We start from the raw sequence: 23,388 nt of genomic DNA, 5'->3' as shown, positions 1-23,388 counted from the left end.
AATGGAGCTATAAACAAATATACTGTATACAGAAGAGGATTGGAAATAGATAGAGATCAACTTCCTGTTTACTGCTCCCCATATGACCTCTATTACTGTAATTTCATAAACGAGTAAAGAAAATGATTCCACTGGGTTTTAAAAAACAACAACAACAAATACTACATATAAATAAATTTGCAATACAAGATCACAGTGTTGCTCTGCAATTATTCCTTAGAGTTTTGCAAAAATGTGTTTATTTTTTTTTTTTCAATTAAAAAAGGGAGATAATGAAACCACTGTAGAGTTTAGGTACAGAATGCATACTGTGACTAGGTTATAAAAAGTGAGACACATTCATTATACACGAAATTGCACAAAGGTTGTCAGGTCCAGAGTAACTGATTAAGTGAGCTTTGTAGTCATTGCAGGGTGGGTGGGGACCCGGGTGGGTGGGGACCCTAGGGGTGGGTGGGGACCCTAGATTGTTCCCCAACATTTCCAGCCTATAAATGGAACTCCAGAATGGGTGGGGACCCTAGATTGTTCACCAAAATTTCTAGCCTATAATTGGATCCAGGACAGAGAGAATTTTGCTTTCATCAGTCTTATTGCAGATGACCAACCAGAGGTAATTTCCGATTGGTAGCTACAGGTTACACCATTTAAAAAGAGGGATAGGATGGAGCACACAATTCAGCAGATTTTACTGCAAAATATTTATTAACACGAAATGTTTCGGACCTACAAGGATCCTTTTTCACACTTGAATCCGCAAAACTGTTGAGAAAATTAGACACGTCAAAAAGATTTGGGGCCGCGTCGTGCACATAAATATTGTCGCGCCTCAAAATTATACGGACGCCCATTGACTTTCATGCATTTGGACAAAATAGGCGCGCGTATAAAATTGTCGCGGGCATCGCGTCAAGGTAATTTTGAAGCCCATTGACTTCAATGCATTTCACAAATGTTTCACCATTTTTCAGCGAAGCGAAATGGGACAAATTCGCCCATCACTAAATGGTAATTTTGAGCAAAGACAATTCGATGTCTCTAAGTAAGGCAAGCAATGAAGGGGATTGTTTCAGTGCCCTTTGCCCAGTTCAAATCCAGTCTAGCAATAATGAATGTAACAGGACCTTGCTCAATATTGCATCAATGAGAAAAAAAGTGTGATATTGGGGGTCTATTCTGGTTCTTGGTATAAAAAGCCTTATGTAAGATGATGAAATGTTTTGCTCCTGCCATAGATGTATTTTTATAAATAGGATGAAGTATATAGATATTTCAAAATATTTTGTACAATATTCCACTGAGTACCCCTCCATGTTTATTAAAGCTGCTAACACTGCAGTATTTTGTTACATCATTATGCAGAATAGACAGGTGATGGTGCACATAGAGAATCACTGAGCTGTACGTTATTATTAAACACAGGTGAGGCAGCACATCGTTATCATAATTGCCAGTATAGTCCGGGAAAAAAGCTGTTCAAATGTCAGCTTTCTGAATGTGACCTTTCTTAAATATTAAAGTAAATATTTGCCTTCAGGACGAGCAAACAGCTTTTTTTTTTTCCTGCCGAATACAAACATCAATCTGGAATGGTTTCAGCTTGTATTCAATTAAAAGAAAGTCAGCTAAACATAGACTAAGGACAGAATTAATCCATTTGGCCCATTTTAAAGGGACTGAAAACATTTTCTGGAATCTTGCTTGGAGGAACAAAATTGAAAAAACATTTACATTTTCCTGCAGAATTGGACTTAGTAAGAAGTCACTATGCTGGCAAATATTTATGGTACAGTATGGGACCCAGAATGCTCGGGACCCGGGGTTTTCCGGATAAGGGATCTTTCTCTCTAACTTAAATCTACTAAAAAATCATTTAAACATTAAAAGGGCTGACTTTGCCCCCAATAAGGATTAATTATATCTTAGTTGAGATCAAGTACAAGCTACTGTTTTATTATTACAGAGAAAAAGGAAATCACTTTTAAAAACTAGAATTATTCGATTATAAAAAAGTCTATGGGAGACAGCCATCCCGTAATTTCTGGATGACGGGTTTCAGGATAACAGATCCAATACTTGTATCTCAGTGGTTCTCACTCTGTGGGAATGGCCCTCCTTAGGTGTGGAGAGGGCAGAGAGGCAGGTGCAGTGGCAGGGGAGGCTCAGTAATGAAGATATAAAAGGTGAAAATGCGTATTTGCTCTCCTGGATATATTTGAAAAATGAACTTGAAGGTCAGATACAATGAGATTTGGAGTAAAAACTTGTTGCTGTCCTTCATATTTTTGGAAATATGGCTGAAAAACTATTGTTTTCCTACAGTATATCTGTAACCTTGTTAGGGCTCTTACAGATGAGCGTTTTTACCTGTGCTCCCCTGTGTTCCGGTTTCATGCGTTTAGCCGCAGCGGATCGCAGGATTAGACGCACTGAATTCTTTTCAATGGGGCTGTACTCACACAGACGCATGTAAGCGCCGAATACAGGAAAAATGCAACATGCTGCGTCCCGAACCTGCGTTCGGCTCTTACATGCGTCTGTGTGAGTACAGCCCCATTGAAAAGAATTCAGTGCATCTAATCCTGCGATCCCCTGTGGCTGAGCGTATGACACCGGAACGCAGGGGAGCGCAGCTAAAAACGCTCGTCTGTAAGAGCCCTTATAAACTAACGGGGTCCTTGACCAAAAGTTGAATCTCCAAGGGTGGCTTGAACCTAAAACATCCATAAATCTCTGCTGAACAGATTAGTGGTTTGTTCCTGCTAATGACTAAGGGAATTTGACAACTTCAGTTGCCAACACAACCAGTTGTATCATAACACACTCCCTTAGCCACTATGTCTTGTTAAACCGTTTTGGATATAATTTGGAACTATAACGAACTAGGAGAGATATGGGAGGTGAAAAGAGAGGCAGTGGACAAACAATAGCTGGTTACTCAGTCCTAGTGATGGGCGAATTTGAGCCATTTCGCTTCGCCGAAAAATTTGCAATTTCCTGCGAAATCTGCAAAACGGCGAAAAGTTTGCGAAACAGCGCCAGTGTCTCGTTTTTGATGCCGACGGCCATTTTTGACTCCGGCTTAGTTTTTTTTGGACGCGTCGACTTTTATCGCGCAAATTCACCGCGATATGCAGCAGAGCTAGATTTACCCCTGAGCTTTGGTAACTCTAAGGGGGATATTTTTACTAAAATGAATTTTCTCATGTTATTGTTAAATTGAGCAAACTTCTAAACCTGACTCCCCTGAATTTAACAACAAAACGTCGCGAAAAAATCAGTGCAACAAAAAGTTGTGACAAAAGCGAGTGGTAATTCGAATCATGGAACTTTTTGGAATCGACACTCCGAAAACTCGAATTTAGCGGATTATCTAACGATAACCAGAGCAAACAGCCCAAAACTATTGAGAAACCTTAAGGTAAAAAATATGTTCAAAAGGTTAAAGGGACCATCTCCCATTGACTTCTCTGTGACTTTAACAAGTTTTTTTTCCCGCTAAAGATTGGAGTTTTTCCTCTTTTAAAACTCAACCAGAAAAATTTGAGGTTTAATAAATAGTCCCCTAAGTCTCTAATGAAATTCTTTAGTGAAGACTTTTATTATACTTACAGTATGCATTCTGCTCTTAAAGGAATTGTTTAGTGTAAAAAACAAACTGGGTAAATAGATACATTTTTGGCTAAATAACTATATTAGAAACATTTTTTATTTTACACAGCCTATCTATTTGCCCAGTTTTTATTTTCACACTGAACTGTTCCTTTACAAGGGGTTTTCACCTTTGATTTATCTTTTAGTATGATATAGAGCGTGACATTTATTGATGGGCGAATTTATTTGCCAGGTGCAAATTTGTGGCGAATTTGCGGCAAAAAAAAGGACGCCGGCGCATTTTCGCCCAAAAAACTGACGCCGGCGTCAAACAATGGAATTTTTCGGCGAATCGAAACGGCGCAAATTCACCCATCACTTGTGATATTCTGAGACAATTTGCAATTGGTTTTCGTTTTTTATTATTTGTGGTATTTGAGTTATTTATCTTTTAATTCAGCAGCTCAACAGTTTGCAATTTCAGCAATCGGGTTTCTAGGGTCCAAATAACCTTAGTAACCTTGATTTGAATAAAGAATGGAATATGAATTGGAGAGGGTCTGAGTAGAAAGAGCAATAAAAAATAAACTGTAGCTTTAGGGCAGAGACACTGGCAGATTAGGGGAGATTAGTCGCCTGGCGACAAATCTCCTCTTCTTCAGTGCGATTTATTTTCCCGAACTGCCTTCTCTGCCTTCCCATTGGCTAGGATGAAAATGAGCCTTATTTTTTATTTAAAAAAAGCATGATTAAATTGAATCGGAGACAAACGCGAAAAAACTGATTGAAATTCCAAATAGTACAATTTTTTCAGAGTTTTTTCCCCGAAAAGCATACATTTTTTGTATTTTTGCCTGAGAAGTCAGAAATAGTTAGACTTTCAGGTTAATCCCAGCACAGACCACAGAAACTTCCAAATAGGACAGGCACCTCTCCCATTGACTTATATACAACCTCGGTAGGTCTGAGATGCCATTTTTTCGGATTCAGACTTTTTCTATCCTTGGGGTATAATAAATCTTGAAAAATTTTGATTTTATAGTAAAAAAAACCTCATATTTTTTGAGGTTTTGGCATTCAGACTACAATAAATAACCCATCTGCTGTTGCATTGGGTACTGTTGAAGAAGACTAGAACAATATTCCTTTGACCATCCACCATTTAGTTACTGTACTGTGTGGAGAAGACTTTTTGTTCAGTTCAGTTGCAGGATAAATAACGGATTCCCTGGTATTGCGGGAAGGCACTGACTTCTAATCTCAGTACTGCTCTAGATTTAGAAAAGTATAAGGTAAACAGCTTTTTCTCTTGATAAATACAGTAGCTAAAGAACAGTGTAATTTGTAAATTTGTACCAGTGAATGTATATTCAATTGGAATAGTAAGAACATCAAATGATGCCTAAGGGTAGTTAATAAACCAACAAACTTTGATGGAAAACTTCTGCTCCTTGGTGCTCTTTCCACTCCTCAGTGGCACTGGTGGGTAGAAGAAGTTGGAGATGTCGGCTCGCACACCCAGGCCTTCAGTCAGGATAGCCAGGTGCTCAATGCTGGAGGGATCGGCACCCTCCCCAAGGTCAATAGTAGAAATACACTGGCACACACGGCAATTCAAACAGGGAAATCCCTTGTGTCTTTATTTGCAGAGAAGCAACGTTTCGGGGTAGTACCCCTTTGTCAAGCATCCAAAGGGGTACTACCCCGAAACGTTGCTTCTCTGCAAATAAAGACACAAGGGATTTCCCTGTTTGAATTGCCGTGTGTGCCAGTGTATTTCTACTATTGACTGGTGGGTAGAAGCCAAGGACCCTACAGTACTTGTTAATTTACTAGACACAACCACCCTCTGCTTTGGTTTACGATTCTCTTGAGTACATAGGTTGCCTTCCTAATAATTGAATGAGCAAGTTCTACTTTAAATGGATAACGTAACTGTCCATCATCTCATTCATTATTTCTGATATTGTCTTACAGGTGATGGAAGTTAAAGGACAAATGATTCATGTTCCTGAGTCCAGTTGTATACTGTTTTTGGGATCCCCCCGAGTCGATAAACTAGATGAACTGATGGGGAGAGGCTTGCATCTTTCTGATATCCCTATACATGATGCCACCCGGGATGTTATACTAGTTGGCGAGCAAGCTAAAGCTCAAGATGGTCTTAAGAAACGAATGGATAAACTGAAAGCCACCTTAGAAAAGACACACCAGGCCCTAGAAGAAGAAAAGAAGAAGACAGTGGATCTTCTTTGTTCTATATTCCCTGGAAATGTGGCCCAGCAGTTATGGGAAGGGAAGTCTGTTCAGGCCAGAATGTTTGATGATGTCACCATGCTCTTTTCCGACATTGTTGGCTTCACTGCTGTTTGTGCCCAGTGCACTCCAATGCAAGTCATCAGCATGTTAAATGAACTATATACTCGATTTGACTATCAGTGTGGATTCCTGGATATATATAAGGTAAGACTTTTGTTCCTGTAACAGCTGACAGAAAATATAAGAGGAGAAGTAAAACTTAAAACTTAAGTGTAATGGCACACAAGGAGATTTGTCTCTTCATATGCCATCAACCTTACTATTAAAAAGTTTTGCCTTAACTGTTGGTGTTAATTGCAGTGAAGAGACCAGTAGAAGTTTATCAGAGCACAAGTCACATGACTTGGGGCAGCTGGGAAATTGACAATATGTCTAGCATCATATTAGATTAAATATAAAAAAATCTGTTTGCTCTTTTGAGAAATGGATTTCAGTGCAGAATTCTGCTGGAGTAGCACTGTTAACTGATTCATTTTGAAAAAAAAAATGTTCCCATGACATTATACCTTAAGCACCAATTGTAACTGATTACATCACAAAGCATTGCTAAAATGGGTCTAATGTACAGGATAATCATGGCTGATGTGCAGGAAATGCGATGTTATAAATGTTATATCTTTAAATGTTATATCTTTAAAGTTATATAATTATTTATTTGTACAAGGCACTCTGCCTTGCAACAGTTTTGGGCTGCTGAAAAGTTTTTTCATTGCTATGTTCATTGCTATGTAAAGCCACAAAGTTATTAGTCCACTATGTACATGGTAAAACAGTCAGCTTTGCAGGCAAATACACAGTATATCCAAGCTCTGCACCCTTAAACTCTCCTACAGTATGTATATGTTTTTCTTTTGCAGCGTGTGCTGCTCAGTAGTTTTTGTTCTTGTTCATACTGTCAAGTGGTGTAATGTCACTGCTCTTATGGTAGACGTGATTTTTGACAAAATGGATTGCAGATTAAGGTCGTAAACGGATTGCAGATTAAAGGGATTATTTATTAAAGTCTGAATGCCAAAAACTTGAAGAATTCAAATTTTTTTACTATAAAATCTGAATTTCTTATGGAAAAAAAACTCACATTTTTCAAGATTTATCGTACCCCGAAGGATGGAAAAAGTCTGAATCCAAAAATCCAGCATCTCAGACATGCTGAGGTTGAGTATAAGTCTATGGCAGAGGTCCCTATCCTATTTGGAAGTTTCTGTTGTCTGCGATGAAATTAGCTTGAAAATATGACCTTTTCGGGGCAAAAATCCAAAAAAATTCTGGCTTTTCAGAGCAAAAATTTTAAAAATTCAGGCTTTTCGGGAAAAAGCCCAAAAAAATAGAACAATTTGGGGAAAACCCCCGAAAAATCGTATGATTTGGGTTTTCGCTCGCTTTTTCGAGTTTTTACCTGAACCGATTAAATCAAGTTTTTTAAATAATAAATAAGGTCAAATCGTGGATTCTAGTTGGTCTTTTTTAATTTAAAAGATTAGATAAATTCAGATTTTAGTAAATAATCCCCCACAACTTTATACACTCATGTTTCCCACAAGACCTTGCAGTGCCCTGACATATTATAAAATTTTAAATCAGATTTTGGGGTAAATACTGTAGATGCCAGTTTACAGATTCCTTTTCTTTGCCAGATTTAATTGAATGTTTTGTCATTGTTTTCTTTTTTCTATTTCCATTTTCCATACCAAGGGGGGCATAAAATCAATGTTTGACTATGGCATGAAATGTAGGAATGTTAAATCAGGATTTGACTTTATGGGGCCGATTCATCAAGCTCGAGTGAAGGATTCGAAGTAAAAAAACTTCGAATTTCGAAGTGTTTTTTGGGCTACTTCGACCATCGAATGGGCTAGTTCGACCTTCGACTACGACTTCGAATCGAACTATTCGAACTAAAAATCGTTCGACTATTCAACCATTCGATAGTCGAAGTACTGTCTCTTTAAAAAAAACTTCGACCCCCTAGTTCGGCAGATAAAAGCTACCGAAGTCAATGTTAGCCTATGGGGAAGGTCCCCATAGGCTTGCCTAAGTTTTTTTGATCGAAGGATATTCCTTCAATCGTTGGATTTAAATCCTTCGAATCGTTCGATTCGAAGGATTTAATCGTTTGATCGAAGGAATAATCCTTCGATCGCAGAATTTGCGCTAAATCCTTCGACTTCGATATTCGAAGTCGAAGGATTTCAATTCCTAGTCGAATATCGAGGGTTAATTAACCCTCGATATTCGACCCTTGATGAATCGGCCCCTATATGTAACTGTCGTTTAGTGCAAAACTATTTTTGTTATATCCAGATATGAGTGAAACAAAAGCCATTGAAACCAATGTCTTGGCTCAAGAAAAAACACAATGAAAAAACTGTCGATGGGACAGTTTGCTAAATTTTCAGCGATTCCATTGATTTTTTGGCAAAGCCATACGGGATAGATTTGCTCGTCTATAGTTATGTTATATATATCTAGTTTTATAAATAATCCATATGTACACCTGAAATTATCAATAGCTCATAAGTCCATCCAACATAGGTTTTGTAAAATGATTGTGTTATCTAAAACCCTTTAATGATCTCCATCTAAATGATGTTTCAAAGCTTTGGAGGCTTCTGCTACATGAAATAATAACATTTCATTAAAAATTCACAGCAGCTTTTGAAATCCTTGGCCACAAAAAATCTTCAGTTTCTGCTGTATTTTTCCCTGCTATTCCCTTTTCTTTGGGACCTGTAAACTACAAGATGACATGGAGATACAGAAGATACAAGTGGTAGCAATGTCCCTGGAGAGGTGATAATTACAGTGAGCTGAGCCAAGGATTTTCAGCTTGAAATCTAACCTCAGTTGTTGCAGTAATTTTTTGTTGTACTGCTTGAAAATGTACAGAAACATTTAACAATTTCTAATCCTGTTAAAAAATGTTCTAGACAAAAGACACTTCTATGAATTTGATAGATTTCATTAATCTCAATCAACATGTATCTTAAACACATCCTATATACTAATCGAAGGCCTATCTATGTCCCGAGTGGAGGGGAGGCAGATGCGCACGCAACTTCGGTTAGGATCTATGAGATGCGCGCGCAACTTCAGCCGAAAGACATAGATGCGGCCTTCGATTAGCAGATGTGCTGGAAGGTTAGGATCAGAACAGGTTAGGATCGGGGAGGCAGATGCGCTGGAAGGTTAGGATCTAGGGAGGCAGATGCGCTCACCGTCTCCTTCTGCCTCCCGCCGCCTCTTCTTTCCTGCTCACTCAGGCGGCGACCGCTGGAAGGTTAGGATCTAGGGAGGCAGATGCGCTCACCGTCACACTAGGGGAACCGGTTGCGTACCTGCACGAAAGTCTGTATAAGCGTCGGCCATCTTGCTACTCCTCTGCGACTTTGTCATCCGCCCACTGCCAAATCCGCCCACTAAAGTCTGTATAAGCGTCGGCCATCTTGCTACTCCTCTGCGAGTTTGTCATCCGCCCACTAAAGTCTGTATAAGCGTCGGCCATCTTGCTACTCCTTTGCAAGTTTGTCTAATGGCGGCGCTAGCGTCACTCTAGGAGGGGAACCGGTTGCGTACCTGCATGGGTGGCCATTTTTAGCAAAACGGGCTATATTATCTCCAAAAAATATTGATGTTGACATGATAAACAACCAAGTGATTGCATTACTTCCTGGACAAAGCTGTGTCTTTCTGAGTACTGACTGTATTGATTCTGAAGACGAAAGTGAGAAACTTAATTTCCCATTAGAATATTTAAACACTATCAACCCTGCTGGATTACCACAACACAATCTTATACTCAAAGTAGGAACAATAGTCATGCTGTTAAGAAACCTTAACACTAAGCAAGGTTTATGTAACGGTACACGGTTGGTTGTGAAGAGCATGAGACAAAATGTTATCAAGGCAGAAGTGCTTACAGGATCCCATAGCGGTGATACTGTTTTGATTCCCAGAATTGACCTTACCAGTTCTGACCAGGAATTACCTTTTAAACTTAAACGACGACAATTCCCCATTAAGGCTGCATTTGCCATGACAATCAACAAATCACAAGGACAAACATTGGATAAAGTCGGCATTTACCTATCTGAGCCTGTGTTTGGTCATGGTCAACTTTATGTTGCATTTTCAAGAGTGCAGCGTTCATCTGATGTTAAAGTCAAGATTTTAAGTACAGCTCACCAGGGAGAACTCATTCAAGGACAGGAGAACATTTTCACAAAAAATGTTGTTTATAAAGAAATTTTTCAGTAACACTTTACTACCAATAAACTCAAAATTTAAGAATTCTAATAGCAGATAGGTAATAACAAGCAATAGGCACAGATTCACTCTACATCCCCACAAATTAGCGTCGCCAGTTGCTGCCTGGGGATGCAGAGTGAATCAGCACCCATCGCATTTTGCTGCCTCACTGTTGTTACCATTCATTCATTAACGATTCTTTAGAGAATCGGGGGTTTACTGGTATGTACTGGGCCATTAAATATCTTAGCAAACATTGGGGCAATTCCATTGTTTCTACTTCGATATTTGCTAGATTTTGCTCATCATGTTACTCATCCTGTCTTCTGTACAATTACATTACAGCTTTAGTCTCTAGAAGAGTTTTTCCTCCACTCCACAAATTTATTAAAATACAAGGTTGCATTTGGCGAAAACCATGGCAAAAAAAGGTGATCTTAAATTGTTTAGAATTAATTTTTTTTTTGGATCTAAAACTTGATAAAAACTCACATAAAAAAACAACAACTAAAACTTGGCAAGCTTTGGCTTGGCTTTTTTATCAAAAGTCAAGTTTTTTGCTGAAAAAAAAAAAAGACAAAAAAAGTCGCCAAAAAAGCTTGGCAAATTAAAGTTGACAACGTTCAATAGAAGTCAATGGTTACAATCTCTAACAACTTTCTTATTTATTTATTTTCTAAACTCATTAAACATTTATGCAAAAAAAACATGGATGATAATATTTAGTCTATTTTTAGTCTATATTTTTCTTAAATAAGCTAGGGGCAAATTTATCAAGGATCAAATTCAAAATTAGAATTTTGAATTTGAATTTCAAGTTTATTTTAGAGTAATTCGACTAGGGAATAGTCCAAATTTGATGGAAAAAATGGAAATTCGAATTTTTAAATTTATCATGTACTGTCCCTTTAAGAATTCAAATTCGACTATTCGCCATCTAAAACCTGCTGAATTCATGTTTTAGCCTATGGGGGACCTCCTACAATCAATTTAGCGTTATTTAGTGGACTCTAATTTGATTTGAATTTAATTCAAGTTTGCAGGTTGACCCTATTCACCCAAAGTTAAAAAATTCAAAATTTTCCATTTCTATCGGTCTTTCCTTTTTCGCATTTCGAGTTTATGGGAGTTTTTAGAAACTCCCATAAACTAGAAATTCGACCCTTGATAAATCAAGTGTTGATGAAAAATATTTTGGTAAGTTTTGTCACATTTTTTCTCCCAGCGCTCGATGTCGATAATTAGTAAATAGGCCTCTATGGGGCCATTTACTAACAATTGAATTGTGAAAAATTTGAGGTTTCATATATTTCTAAAAAACTCTTCTGAAAATTAGAAGTTTATTAACTGAAAAAAACACAAAAACCTTTAATACCAAACTTTTGCCAAGTAAAAGTTGTGGAGGTGCTATAGAAGTCAATAGGACCTGCACAGATTTTATTGGGTCATTCTTAATCCAATCAGAATTTTAGAAAAATTCTAATTAGAAAAATCTAATTTTCCAATTTCGGGTGAATGGGAGCAACCCACAAACTCGAATCAAATTCAAATTGAATTCAAATTCGAGCCGAGTTTTTTCACCAAAAAAGATTAGATTTTCAGGATATCTCCAAACAACTGCAAATTGATTCCACGCGAGTGGAGTCCCTCTTAGGCTAAAACAACAATTCGGCTGGTTTAAGGTGGCGAATAGTCGAATTTGAATTCTTAAAGGGCCAGTACATGATGAATTTCGAAATTCATTTTTTTTTAAAAACTCGAATCAAATTTTAACTATTCTCTAGTCGAATTACACTAAAATACACTCGAAAATTAAAATTTTTAAATTTTTAAATTCGAAATTCGAATTTTCACTTCAACCCTTGATAAATCTACCCCTAAGGTTAGGCTGACTGTGTTAAGGTTTCTGTCTCCCTGTTTAGTGAACGTTTATTAACCTATTTACTCCAGAAAATGTCAAATTTGGTGATACCTTTTATTGGCTAACTGAATAAGTAAAAATTGCAAGCTTTCAGAGCACCCAGCCTCCTTCGTCAGGTCTGACAAAGGGGCCTGCGTGCTCTGAAAGCTTGCAATTTTTACTTATTCAGTTAGCCAATGAAAGGTATCACAAAATTTTACATTTTCTGCATTTTTTCAATGACTAACACAGAATTGCACTGTGCATCGTTTGTACAAATCTCGAGTATTATGAGTGTAGAGACCCATAGGGTTAATATGCCCCTATGGCTTTAAATCCCTACCCTTCCTCCTTTTCCCTAGTTGCTAGGCAAAAGCCCATGTATCTAGCTTCCGTTCAACTATCCCAGTTATTGGCCAAGAGGTGTAATGACCACTTCCTGCCACACTTTAATATAGTGCTTGGAACATTAAAAAGGGAAATCCAGACAAATGTGGCCCTTGCAACCCTTTCAAAGAGACACAGAAGCTTCTTCTACAATGTCAGTTACACAGGCGACAACTTACATTGTTCATTTTAGCTCTGCTTTGTTGGTCCATTTTTATCTTGGCCAGATGGAGTCTCATAACCTGTATTATAGATATTGTTTCTTGAAAGCATTCTTTCGTTGAAAGGATTTACATCCAGCTGCTTAATAAGGCATTGAGTTATCTTAAAATTATCTTCAAATTTGCATTGTACTGTATCTTGAAATGGATATGTGTTCTCTGGGCTATCACCATAGATTTCTCAGCTGGAGAAATCTCTCAATACTTTTAATCAGATTTTTTTGATGATATACTATTTTTCAATGCTCAAATGCTTTCATGTATGGGGTATTCAGATTAGATCAAGGGCTTTATTTTATTGACATAAGCCGAGACAATGAGATGATACCAAATATGGATTTGTCCATTCTTTTTCAAATGTAATGTTTTTAAATTTACAATTGAATACTAAGGGATTTATAAACTTGCAGTGATTAAGAATAGCATATGGCTTAGATACTAAACTAGTGCAGCAATATATAAGTATATGCTCTTGCAGTAGAGTCCTTCAGGTGAGACATGGGTCTGCTAAATAGACCTGTGCAGAACTCTGCCCTCAATTATAGGGGTTATTTAGAAAAAAACTGAATCCAAAATCCTAATTTTTTGTGGAAAAAAAACCTTGAATTTTTCGAGATTTATTATACCCAGAGGAAGTCAGAATCCAAAAATACTCTATTTCAGACCTGCCAAGGTTGTATTTAAGTAAATGGGAAAGGTCCCTATTGTGGTGTTTATACAAATGGCCTGTAGATGTCACTATGCTCAAGACTTATACTGTGCATACTTTCTATACAGCTTGTGTGTTAGAGTTGCTTACTGTTGTGTAATGGCTGCATGAACCTGCTAATAAAGCACTGTTATACTCTACTTATCCTCGGCTACCAAAACATAACACCTATCCTATTTGGAAGTTTCTGTGGTCTGAGTTGGAATTAGGCCAAAAATCCAACTATTTTGGGCTTTTAATAAAAGCACTGTTATACTCTACTTATCCTCGGCTAACAAAACATTACACCTATCCTATTTGGAAGTTTCTGTGGTCTGAGTTGAAATTAGGCCAAAAATCCGACTATTTTGGGCTTTTCGGGCAAAAATCAAAAAAAAAACTACGATTTGGATTTTCGCTTGATTTTATCGAATTTTTACAAGATCTGAAAAAATTGTGCTTTTTTAATGATAAATAAGGTCCAATCGTGGATTCTAGTTTGATCTGACTTTTTTTTATTTTAAATTTTGATTTTGGTAAATAAGGCCCCGTCTTTCAGTGCAGCAAGGTTCATTTTCCACTTACTTTCACTTTATATACACAGTTAGATATGAAGGGATTGCTTATTCTGCATAATTACATTTAAATAGAAAAGGCTATATTGTTAAATTGGTAAAATTATTCTGTCTACACATCAACAAGTCACTAAACGGTGGTACAAAATCAATGGTGCATTCCCATAATCTTCAAAAACATGCTTCAGAATAATAGTTGCATCCCCTATTCTGATAAATAATAGATACAGTATATTGTGCAGAATTAATGTAGTAGGACTGTGGAATGCCGACATGGTTTGCAATTAACTAATAACGTAAAGGTTTTGCATGCAGTTGGGCTAATTAAGGCTGTAATAGACTCACCAAAATAAGATGAAGCTGCTTTTTTCCCTTGATGAGATTCTGTTTCTCCTTTGGCTCCAATGTACATTTTATCATGTCTTTTAAGTGCTTCCAAAACATTTCCTTTTCATAATATTATCCGCGGGGTACTGTAATGCTTTTTTGAAATGTATTTTATATTAATTACCTCTTGAAGCTCCAAGGCAAGCCACCAGTGACCCAGTAATAAATACAAACCTTTAGTTGTGCCTTTGCTGCTTACCCTTTGGAAAGATACTTCAAAGAGCTATTCTACTGAGTTTACTAAAATCTGCAAACCCTGGCGTGCTTCTGAGTTTGTTGAATTTCAATTAATCCTGCCGACTGGCTGAATGTGACACTGCCTACCACTGACAAGTCATGCACTTTATATATCTATCTATACTGTATATATATATATAAAGCTAACCCCCATAACATCTAAGAACATATTATTAGCCTTCAGGACTCACACACCTACACAAAAATGTTATTGTACACAGGCAGACAGGCAGATTCGGGAAGATTAGTCGCCCGACGACAAATCTCCTCTTCTTTGGGGTGACTAATCTCGCCGACCTGCCTCCCCTGCCTTTCCACCGGCTAAAATGTAAATCACTTCTTTTTCGGAAGTTGCCCGAAGTTTCCTAGTCAGGCAACTTCGGGCGACTTCGGAAAATGAATTGCTCCGAGTGCCATCCTGCCAGTGATTTACATTTTAGCAGACGGGAAGGTAGGGGAGGCAGTTTGGGGAGATTAGTCACCCTGAAAAAGACTTGTCAGACCAGGCGAAGTGCACTGGAGTGCATAGTTCTTCCTCAATCTTCTGTTTCTTATATCATATTCTTTAGTGGAAAAAGCATCAAAGTTCAAAAGTTTTTAAAACATTTTTTTGGGTAACCGGTTTCCCCCATACATTTTCTAACTTATGGAACATTAATTATACAGTGGGCTCATGTGTAGGGCATTATAACAACTGTAATGTCTTTATTAAGGTTCCCTGGACATGTGTGATTAACAATGGAAATGTAATGTATTTGCTGCAACATGTAACATAAAGACGTCCGTTCAACTTTAAATTTCCCGCCATATGCAAATTAACCTGAGCGCAAGACCTCTAGCAAATGTGTGCTAGGCAGAAATGGGTGGGCATCTTCACTTTGAATTGTTTGTATTGGCGAAGTAATGTTAGCAAAAAGTCGCCAGAGTTCGGTGCCATCGACAAAACTCATGTAGTGAATTAGCGTTGTCGGAGTGAATTTTCACCTGGTGAAGTGTGGCGATAGGCGCGAAGCGGCCGCTGACAACTTTTCGCAGGTTAGTGAATCTGCCCCATGTGTCTTCTTGGGCTTTTTTTTCCCATCTGTGGAAAAGGATAAAGCTTTCCAATACCCAACAATGATCATTCCTCGGGGGAAGGGGATAAAAAAGGTTGGATCAAAGGGCCTTCTGGTAATGAACATCAGTGTTGGCTTCATAATAAATGCTCTGGAACAGAGAAAAATATAGTTTCAGGGTTTTGTCCCTCATAACTAAATGCATTGTGGATGATATCTCAGTAGACTTCTTGCTCACAATTAATGAGTATAACGATCACTGTTTTACTTTGTCTCTAAAGCCCCAGTTTATTTCCACTCTTCCTTCTATTTTAGTCTGTAATAAATAAAAACAGTTTAAAGTAGCCTGAGATACATTTTTCCTCGAATTCTCCAGAGCTTCCAACATTCAAAATCATTACGTTGTATGCAATGCCCTGAGGTCAGCTGAAAACGATTCATTCCTAATTAGGCTCTCAGGGAAATTGCTGAATTTTATAGCAGAAGCACATAGGTCTTTAAAGAAAGGACTTTGCCAGATAAATCCAATATTTCCCTTAAAATTATTATTTTTTTCCAATTTATAGTGGAGCATTGCATTGGCTGCCATGCCTTTATACTTATGCTTGTTTAATCTGCACAATAATCAAAAACAAAGCACAGTATCCCCATTACTGAAAGCTCCATGTAGATTACTTTTTGAGTATAATTATGACTAATTGTTTTTGTGCAATTTCCTACCACTAGAGTGCCACAAAGTATAGATCTCGAGAAATAAATCAAGCAGATAATAGCAATGATACTGTCTAGTGAAGTAACAAAATATTTGGGGGTTTTTTTTTGGTTTCCTAAAAGTACTGACAAGAAAAATAAGAGAGGCACATTCCCATAGTCTAAAATAGAACAAACAGTTCATTCAAATAGAAGTATTGCACTACAATGATGAAGACTGCAGCCTGTTCATCTTCCACAATGGTCAACGTACAGAATCCCAATGTTTTTGTTTGTTTTTAAAAAATGACTTCCTCAGGGGAACTTTAACCAGGCGATCAGTCTTAATAGTATAAAGAGGTGCATGTTAGGGACAATGACATCTGCATAACACATCTACGATCATGAAAATAAGTGGAAGACACGTACGGTATCTACAAATTTGGATCAAGCTCCCATCTTTATAAATTAGATCAGAGAGTGGGCACTCATTTGGATGCCCCCCATATTGATGCATTTCGGTTCTCCTTGAAGGAGAATCGAGTGGAGAACTGAAACACACCGATGTGGAGGACCATTTGAAATATGAAATATGTATATGTATATATATACTGTATATAAACAGTCATATAAAAAAGTTTGTGAACCCTTCTTAATTCTTTAAGTTTTGTTTATCATTGGCTGAGCTTTCAAAGTAGCAACTTCCTTTTAGGGGGTTATTTATCAAAGTCCGAATTTATCTCAGTATTTTCTGAAAAAAACTCAGACCAAATTAACACAGGTTTTTTGGGTCTTATTAATTAACACGCTTTCCAAAAAAAATCTTGAAAAATCGGATTCTCGCAATTTTTTTGGATTTCTCATCCGATTTTCGCAATTTTTTTGGATTTTTCACCCAAAAACTCCGGGTATTGCCAAAAACCCAGGGCACATCAAAAAATCATTGGGACTTCTCCCATTGACTTAGAAGCAACCTCGACAGGTCTGAGATTTTCAATTTCGGACTTTTCCATCCTCAGGGTTTAATAAATTCCGAAAAATTTGTGATTTTTTTTAAAAGTCAGATTTTATATAAAGAAATCCCCAATTTTTTGTGATTTTTGCATTCGGGGGTTTAGTAAATAACCCCCTTAATATATAACATGCCTTATGGAAACAGTAGTATTTCAGCAGTGACATAAAGTTTATTGGATTAACAGAAAATGTGCACTATGCATCATAACAAAATTAGACAAGTGCATAAATTTGGGCACCCCAACAGATATATTAAATCAATACTTAGTTGAGCCTCCTTTTGCAAATGCAAACAGCCTCTAGACGCCTCCTATAGCCTTTGATGAGTGTCTGGATGGTGGTACTTTTGACCATTTGTCCATACGAAATCTCTCCAGTTCAGTTAAATTTGATGGCTGCTGAGCATGGACAGTCTGCTTCAAATCATCCCATTGATTTTCAATGATATTCAAGTCGGGACTGTGATGGCCATTCCAGAATATTGTACCTCTCCCTCTGCATAAATGCCTTTGTAGATCTCGAAGTGTGTTTAGGGCCATTGTCTTGTTGGAATATCCAACCCCTGCGTAACTTTGTGACTGATGCTTCAACATTATCTGGAAGGATTTGTTTATATTGGGCCCCAGTCCCTGAACTAGCCACATATCCACACAGCATGATGGAACCTCCACCAAATTTGACAGTAGGTAGTTTTCTTGGAATGTGGTCTTCTTCTGCTATGCAAAGCTCTTTTTGTGATGACAAAATTACTAAATTGTCTCCAAAATGAATGTGGCTTGTCTAAATGAGCTTTTGCATACAACAAGCGACTGTTTGTGGCGTGAGTACAGAAAGTGCTTCTTTCTCACCCTGTCATAAAGATGTTCTTTGTGCAAATTGTGCTGGATTGTAGAACGATGTACAGATACACAATCTGCAGCAAGATGTTCTTGCAGGTCTTTGGAGGTGATCTTTGGGTTGCCTGTAACATTTCTCACAATCCTCAGCATATGCCACTCCTGTATTTTTCTTGGCCTGCCAGACCTGGGTTTTACAGCAACTGTGCCGTGGTCTTCCATTTCCTGATTACATTCCTTACAGTTGAAACTGACAGTTTAAACCTCTGAGATAGCTTTTTGTAGCCTTCCCCTAAACCATGATACTGAACAATCTTTGTTTTCAGATCTTTTGAGAGTTGCTTTGAGGATCCCATGCTGTCACTCCAGTAAATCCTTCTTGAGATTAGAAAAAAGGTAATAAAAGGGTTTCATTTTTACAGGGAGAGTTGTAATATTTTGGAATATTTTCCATAACATGTTGTAGTTGGATGCCTTTTCAGCAAGCAATCAAAGAGAAGGTTCCTCAGAACAAAGTTGATCCCATGGCAGTGGTTTGATGAATCTGACACAAATCTGTCAGTCTGAATCTGATGTACCTGTGAACATTAATGCTATCAGATTTGTTTGAGAAGTAAACCAGTCAGGATATTCCAGTATGCCAACCCCCATTCAAAACTCCTAATTGGCAGTTGGGTAAATGTAGAAAACAGCTGCCTGATTATTAATGTCAATGTTTATCATGATCTGTTTGTTTTGTTTTCTGCTATTAACTCGTCTCAGTTTAGCTACCTTCTTACTCATGAGGATAGAGCTTTGCTGAATTTTCTTTTTGAATTCTCCAACCCAGAGACCCAGAGAAGATGGATAACATTTTTGGCACAGCTACTCAGCTTCTCCTTTCTGTTACAATATGCAGCCCTTTAAATAGATTTAGATCTTGTTGCCCTTTTTTCCTTGTTGGTCCTTTACTTTCATCTAATATTTTTGGCTTTCGCTTGAGTCCAAAAGTTATAATATTTTTATAACAGCAAAATGAATATGGTTGGTAACATACTTCCTTGTGGTTTCCAATATACTGTTGTCGCAGAATCACCTTTTAAAGCACACCCCATTACCTTACAGTAAAAAGTTTTGTCATTTCTAACAGACTGAGGATCAGGAAAATCAGTTTCCATTTTCTTGACATCTTCTTTACAATGGAATTCAAGTTTGTCTTCAGGAGATGACTGAGTCATTAGCTTTTGCTAAATTGAACACTGAACTATGACATGTACATGATCTCCAAATGTTGTAGTCATCTTGTTGAATTTTTGATGACATTTTCAGAGCTGTTATGACAGCAAGTTCTATTGAAAGTGGTTTAAATATCTGGTCTCTGCTTTTGCTCTCTTTTTTTCTGATTTAATTTAAGTGATCAAAAAGATCTCAATATCCTAAGAAGGGGGTTATTTATTAAAGTCCAAATACAAAAAACTCAAAAAATTCAATTTTTTTAACTATAAAATCCAAATTCTTAGTGGAAAAAAAACCTTGAATTTTTGGAGATTTATTATACCCCAGGGATGGAAAAGTCAGACTTCGAAAATACTCCATCTCAGACCTACCGAGGTTGTATATAAGTCGATAGGAAAGGTCCCTATCCTATTTGGAAGTTTCTGTGATCTGTGCTGGAATTAGCCTGAAAATCTGACTATTTGAAAATTGAGTGATTTGGGAAAAAAATCCGAAAAATCGCACAATTTGGATGTTATATCGTTTTTGGCTGATCTGAACATTTTTTGCTTTTTTAATAATAAATAAGGTCCAATCTTGGATTCTAGTTTGGTCTGACTTTATTTTAAATACTCTAATTTTGATAAATAAGGCCCGAAATCTTTATTATGTGAAATACAGTTTTCTGAAAATGGGGAAACTATGAAAAAATGTATTGTCTGCACACCATTGTTTGGGTTGGTTTGGACTATTACCTCAATGGCCCCTCCTTCATTTTGTATGATACTTTTACTGCCAGTCTAATTCAAGTTTATTATAGAATTTGTTAGTTCTGAACCCTTTGATATTAGTAATCTCTATTCTCTCACGCCAGAGGCTGTGGTGTTATAATGGATAATTGCATGAAATCTTTACTAGAGGAAGGCTAAAGGAGAGTTGTAGTGTCGTAAATCTTTGACTTTATACCATTAGCCAACAGGGCATGGAAAATGGGTGCATGAGAACCTCTATTTGAACATCCAGGTTTCCCTATTCACTGTGTTGGATAAAGGACTTCTTTCCGGGGGTAATAGAGTGCCTTCCTAAGCTATGAGAGGGTTCACTTCTACTTGGTGCATTTAGGAAATTGTTTATGTTAGTAGTTAAAAACAAAAAGCTCAGTAATTTTATGCCAGATATCTGATTGTAGAAAATACTATAGATCAGGGGAATTCTCTCTGAATCAAGTAGCTAGTACTAACCAGCTTGGGTACATGGATAGGTCAGAACTAAAGGAGAGCCAGGCAAGGTGGTGAGCACTCCAAATGCTCCAGCAATCAATAGGGTTTCTGGAGCAAAGATCCTTCGATCAAAAAAAGTTAGCCAAGCCTATGGGGACCTTCCCCATAGGCTAACATTGAGTTCGGTAGCTTTTAGATGGCGAACTAGGGGGTCGAAGTTTTTTCTTAAAGAGACAGTACTTCGACTATCGAATGGTCGAACGATTTTTAGTTCGAATAGTTCGATTCAAAGTCGTAGTCGAAGGTCGTAGTAGCCCATTTGATGGTCGAAGTAGCCCAAAAACCACTTCGAAATTCAAAGTTTTTTTACTTCGAATCCTTCACTCGAAGTTAGTGAATCGGCCCCGTAATGTGTAGCACAATACTGCTTAGTGAAGCTCTCCTGCCCCAATTGTAAGTCTGAGGAGCGGCCCGTGCTGTACCCTAGTTTGGCATCTCAAGGGCTAAACTTTCTTCCCCAGTGCTCCCTACCCCCCTACAACTGTTTATCATAAACACAACCCAACAGTTCAGAACAAATAACTTAATCCAAAATGTAGTCCAGCCTGCACTCATTTATCTTGAAATGCATATGCAATTAAAACATTTCTTTTCAAACAAAAGTGAGTCATAATTGCATTTTATTCTATTTTAGTCTGTTTTAACAAGGGAACAGAAAGGATTTGTTAAATTGATTATCTTATGTTGTTATGGCTCCCGGTGAAATCGTGTCACACTACGCAGAACAGAATATATAATGTGTATATAATTCATAGGGGTTATTTATCAAAATCCAAAAACTTCTCATTATTTTCTGAAATCTACTCTGATCAAATCGGCACAGGTTATTTCCATTTATTTATCAATACATTTTCCCGATAACTTCCTGTGTGTGAAAAAACTTGGGGAAACAATCATGTAAATTGTACAAAAATTTGAATCATACAAATTCTTTGGATTTTCCGGCCAAATTTTTTTATTTATTTAGATTTTTGCCTGCATCTATAGTTCACACACAGACACCTGGAGCGGGGAGCAGAGGAACCCGAATTGGAATTGTGATATCGCTAATGTTTGTTCAAATGAATCAAATATTTCTGGCAACATGTCCATTTTCTTTATATATGTAGGATTCAGTTTAGATTGGGCCTAACTTCTGCACTTTTCCCACAATTTAGACTCTTTTTGCTTCTCGTCTGAATTTTGTGGGTTCGGTATTTGGCCCAATACAAAAATGGTGGCTTTAGTGCATGTGTAGTTATTCTAACATTATGGTTCTGACCACATCTGCCAAATGGCTAATCTATGTACATATTACTCTTTATGTTATTTATAATATAACCATTCAGCCTTCCTACTCCCGTTTCCCTCATGTAATCTATACTCTCCCTTAAAGAGGATCTGCATAAGAAGAAATAAAAAGCCAATTCCAATATGTAATTGATAATTTTCAATAACTGTAGTATTAATAGTAAACCCTGTGATTATGGAGACCCTGGAAACTCTCAGGCAACTTTTTCACACCAACTTAAGAGTGGCTTATATTTTCTTGTGGAACTGTGCTTAAAACAGTAATACAGTACAGTACATCTGAAGATGTTGTTAAAAGGATACTGTTATGGAAAAACATGTTTTTTCCAAAACACATCAGTTAATAGACTTCTGCACTGGAATCCATTTCTCAAAAGAGCAAACAGATTTTTTTATATTCAATTTTGAAATCTGACATGGGGCTAGACATATTGTCAATTTCCCAGCTGCCCCAGTTATGTGACTTGTGCCTGCACTTTAGGATGGAACTACTTTCTGGCAGGCTGTTATTTCTCCTACTTAAAGGACCAGTAACACCATTTTTTTTCATTAAAAAAATCAAAACTACACCCTCCAAATAATACCCATATCCTATTGCTTTTTATATTAACCTTAGGTTTAGCTAAGAATTCACTTATAAAAATCCCCTCCATGCTCTAATGAAAAACGGCGAAACGGCGACCAGCAGCTGCAGCTTCTACCTATAAGCGCGTCCCGGACAGCTCTCCTCCTCACGTGACTTCCGGAACCAGGAAGTCACTTCATTTTCAGAGCAGCCAGAGAGGATCCATAGAGCGACGCTGCGCACAGAGCTGGGGAGTAAAGGCACACAACGGAATGGCTGGGGAGGACCTGCACAGTGGAAGGGCTGCTTCAATGATCGGCCAGGGCTGGGAGGGAGGCACACACACACGGAAGAGCTGGGGGGAGAGGCACACAAAACGGAATGGCTGGGGAGGTCAGGCAAAGTGGAAGGGCTGCTTCAACGATCGGTGAGGGCTGAGAGGGAGGCACACACACACGGAAGAGCTGGGGGGAGAGGCACACAAAACGGAATGGCTGGGGATGACAGGCAAAGTGGAAGGGCTGCTTCAACGATCGGTGAGGGCTGAGAGGGAGGCACACACACGGAAGAGCTGGGGGGAGAGGCACACAAAACGGAATGGCTGGGGAGGTCAGGCAAAGTGGAAGGGCTGCTTCAACGATCGGTGAGGGCTGAGAGGGAGGCACACACACACGGAAGAGCTGGGGGGAGAGGCACACAAAACGGAATGGCTGGGGATGACAGGCAAAGTGGAAGGGCTGCTTCAACGATCGGTGAGGGCTGGGAGGGAGGCACACACACACAGGAAAGAGCTGGGGGGAGAGGCACACAAAACGGAATGGCTGGGGAGGACAGGCAAAGTGGAAGGGCTGCTTCAACGATCGGCGAGGGCTGGGAGGGAGGCGCACACACACACACACACACACACACGG

The 23,388-nt window shown here is 38.1% G+C and overlaps 1 protein-coding gene across 1 annotated transcript in view; it reads left to right on the top strand.

Annotated features, from left to right (window-relative positions):
* Positions 1-23,388, top strand: part of LOC108709988 (guanylate cyclase soluble subunit alpha-2) — a 116,492-nt gene that overhangs the window by 63,702 nt on the left and 29,402 nt on the right. The window contains exon 5 of the mRNA XM_018250320.2: positions 5,572-6,057. Within this exon, the coding sequence (XP_018105809.1) occupies positions 5,572-6,057 (486 nt within the window). The remainder of the gene's footprint in view (positions 1-5,571; positions 6,058-23,388) is intronic.

The sequence above is a fragment of the Xenopus laevis genome, chromosome 2S (assembly GCF_017654675.1).
Source record: "Xenopus laevis strain J_2021 chromosome 2S, Xenopus_laevis_v10.1, whole genome shotgun sequence".
NCBI classification, from domain to species: Eukaryota; Metazoa; Chordata; class Amphibia; order Anura; family Pipidae; genus Xenopus; species Xenopus laevis.
Note: the sequence above shows the minus strand (reverse complement) of the source record. Positions and strands in the feature narration are given on the sequence as shown.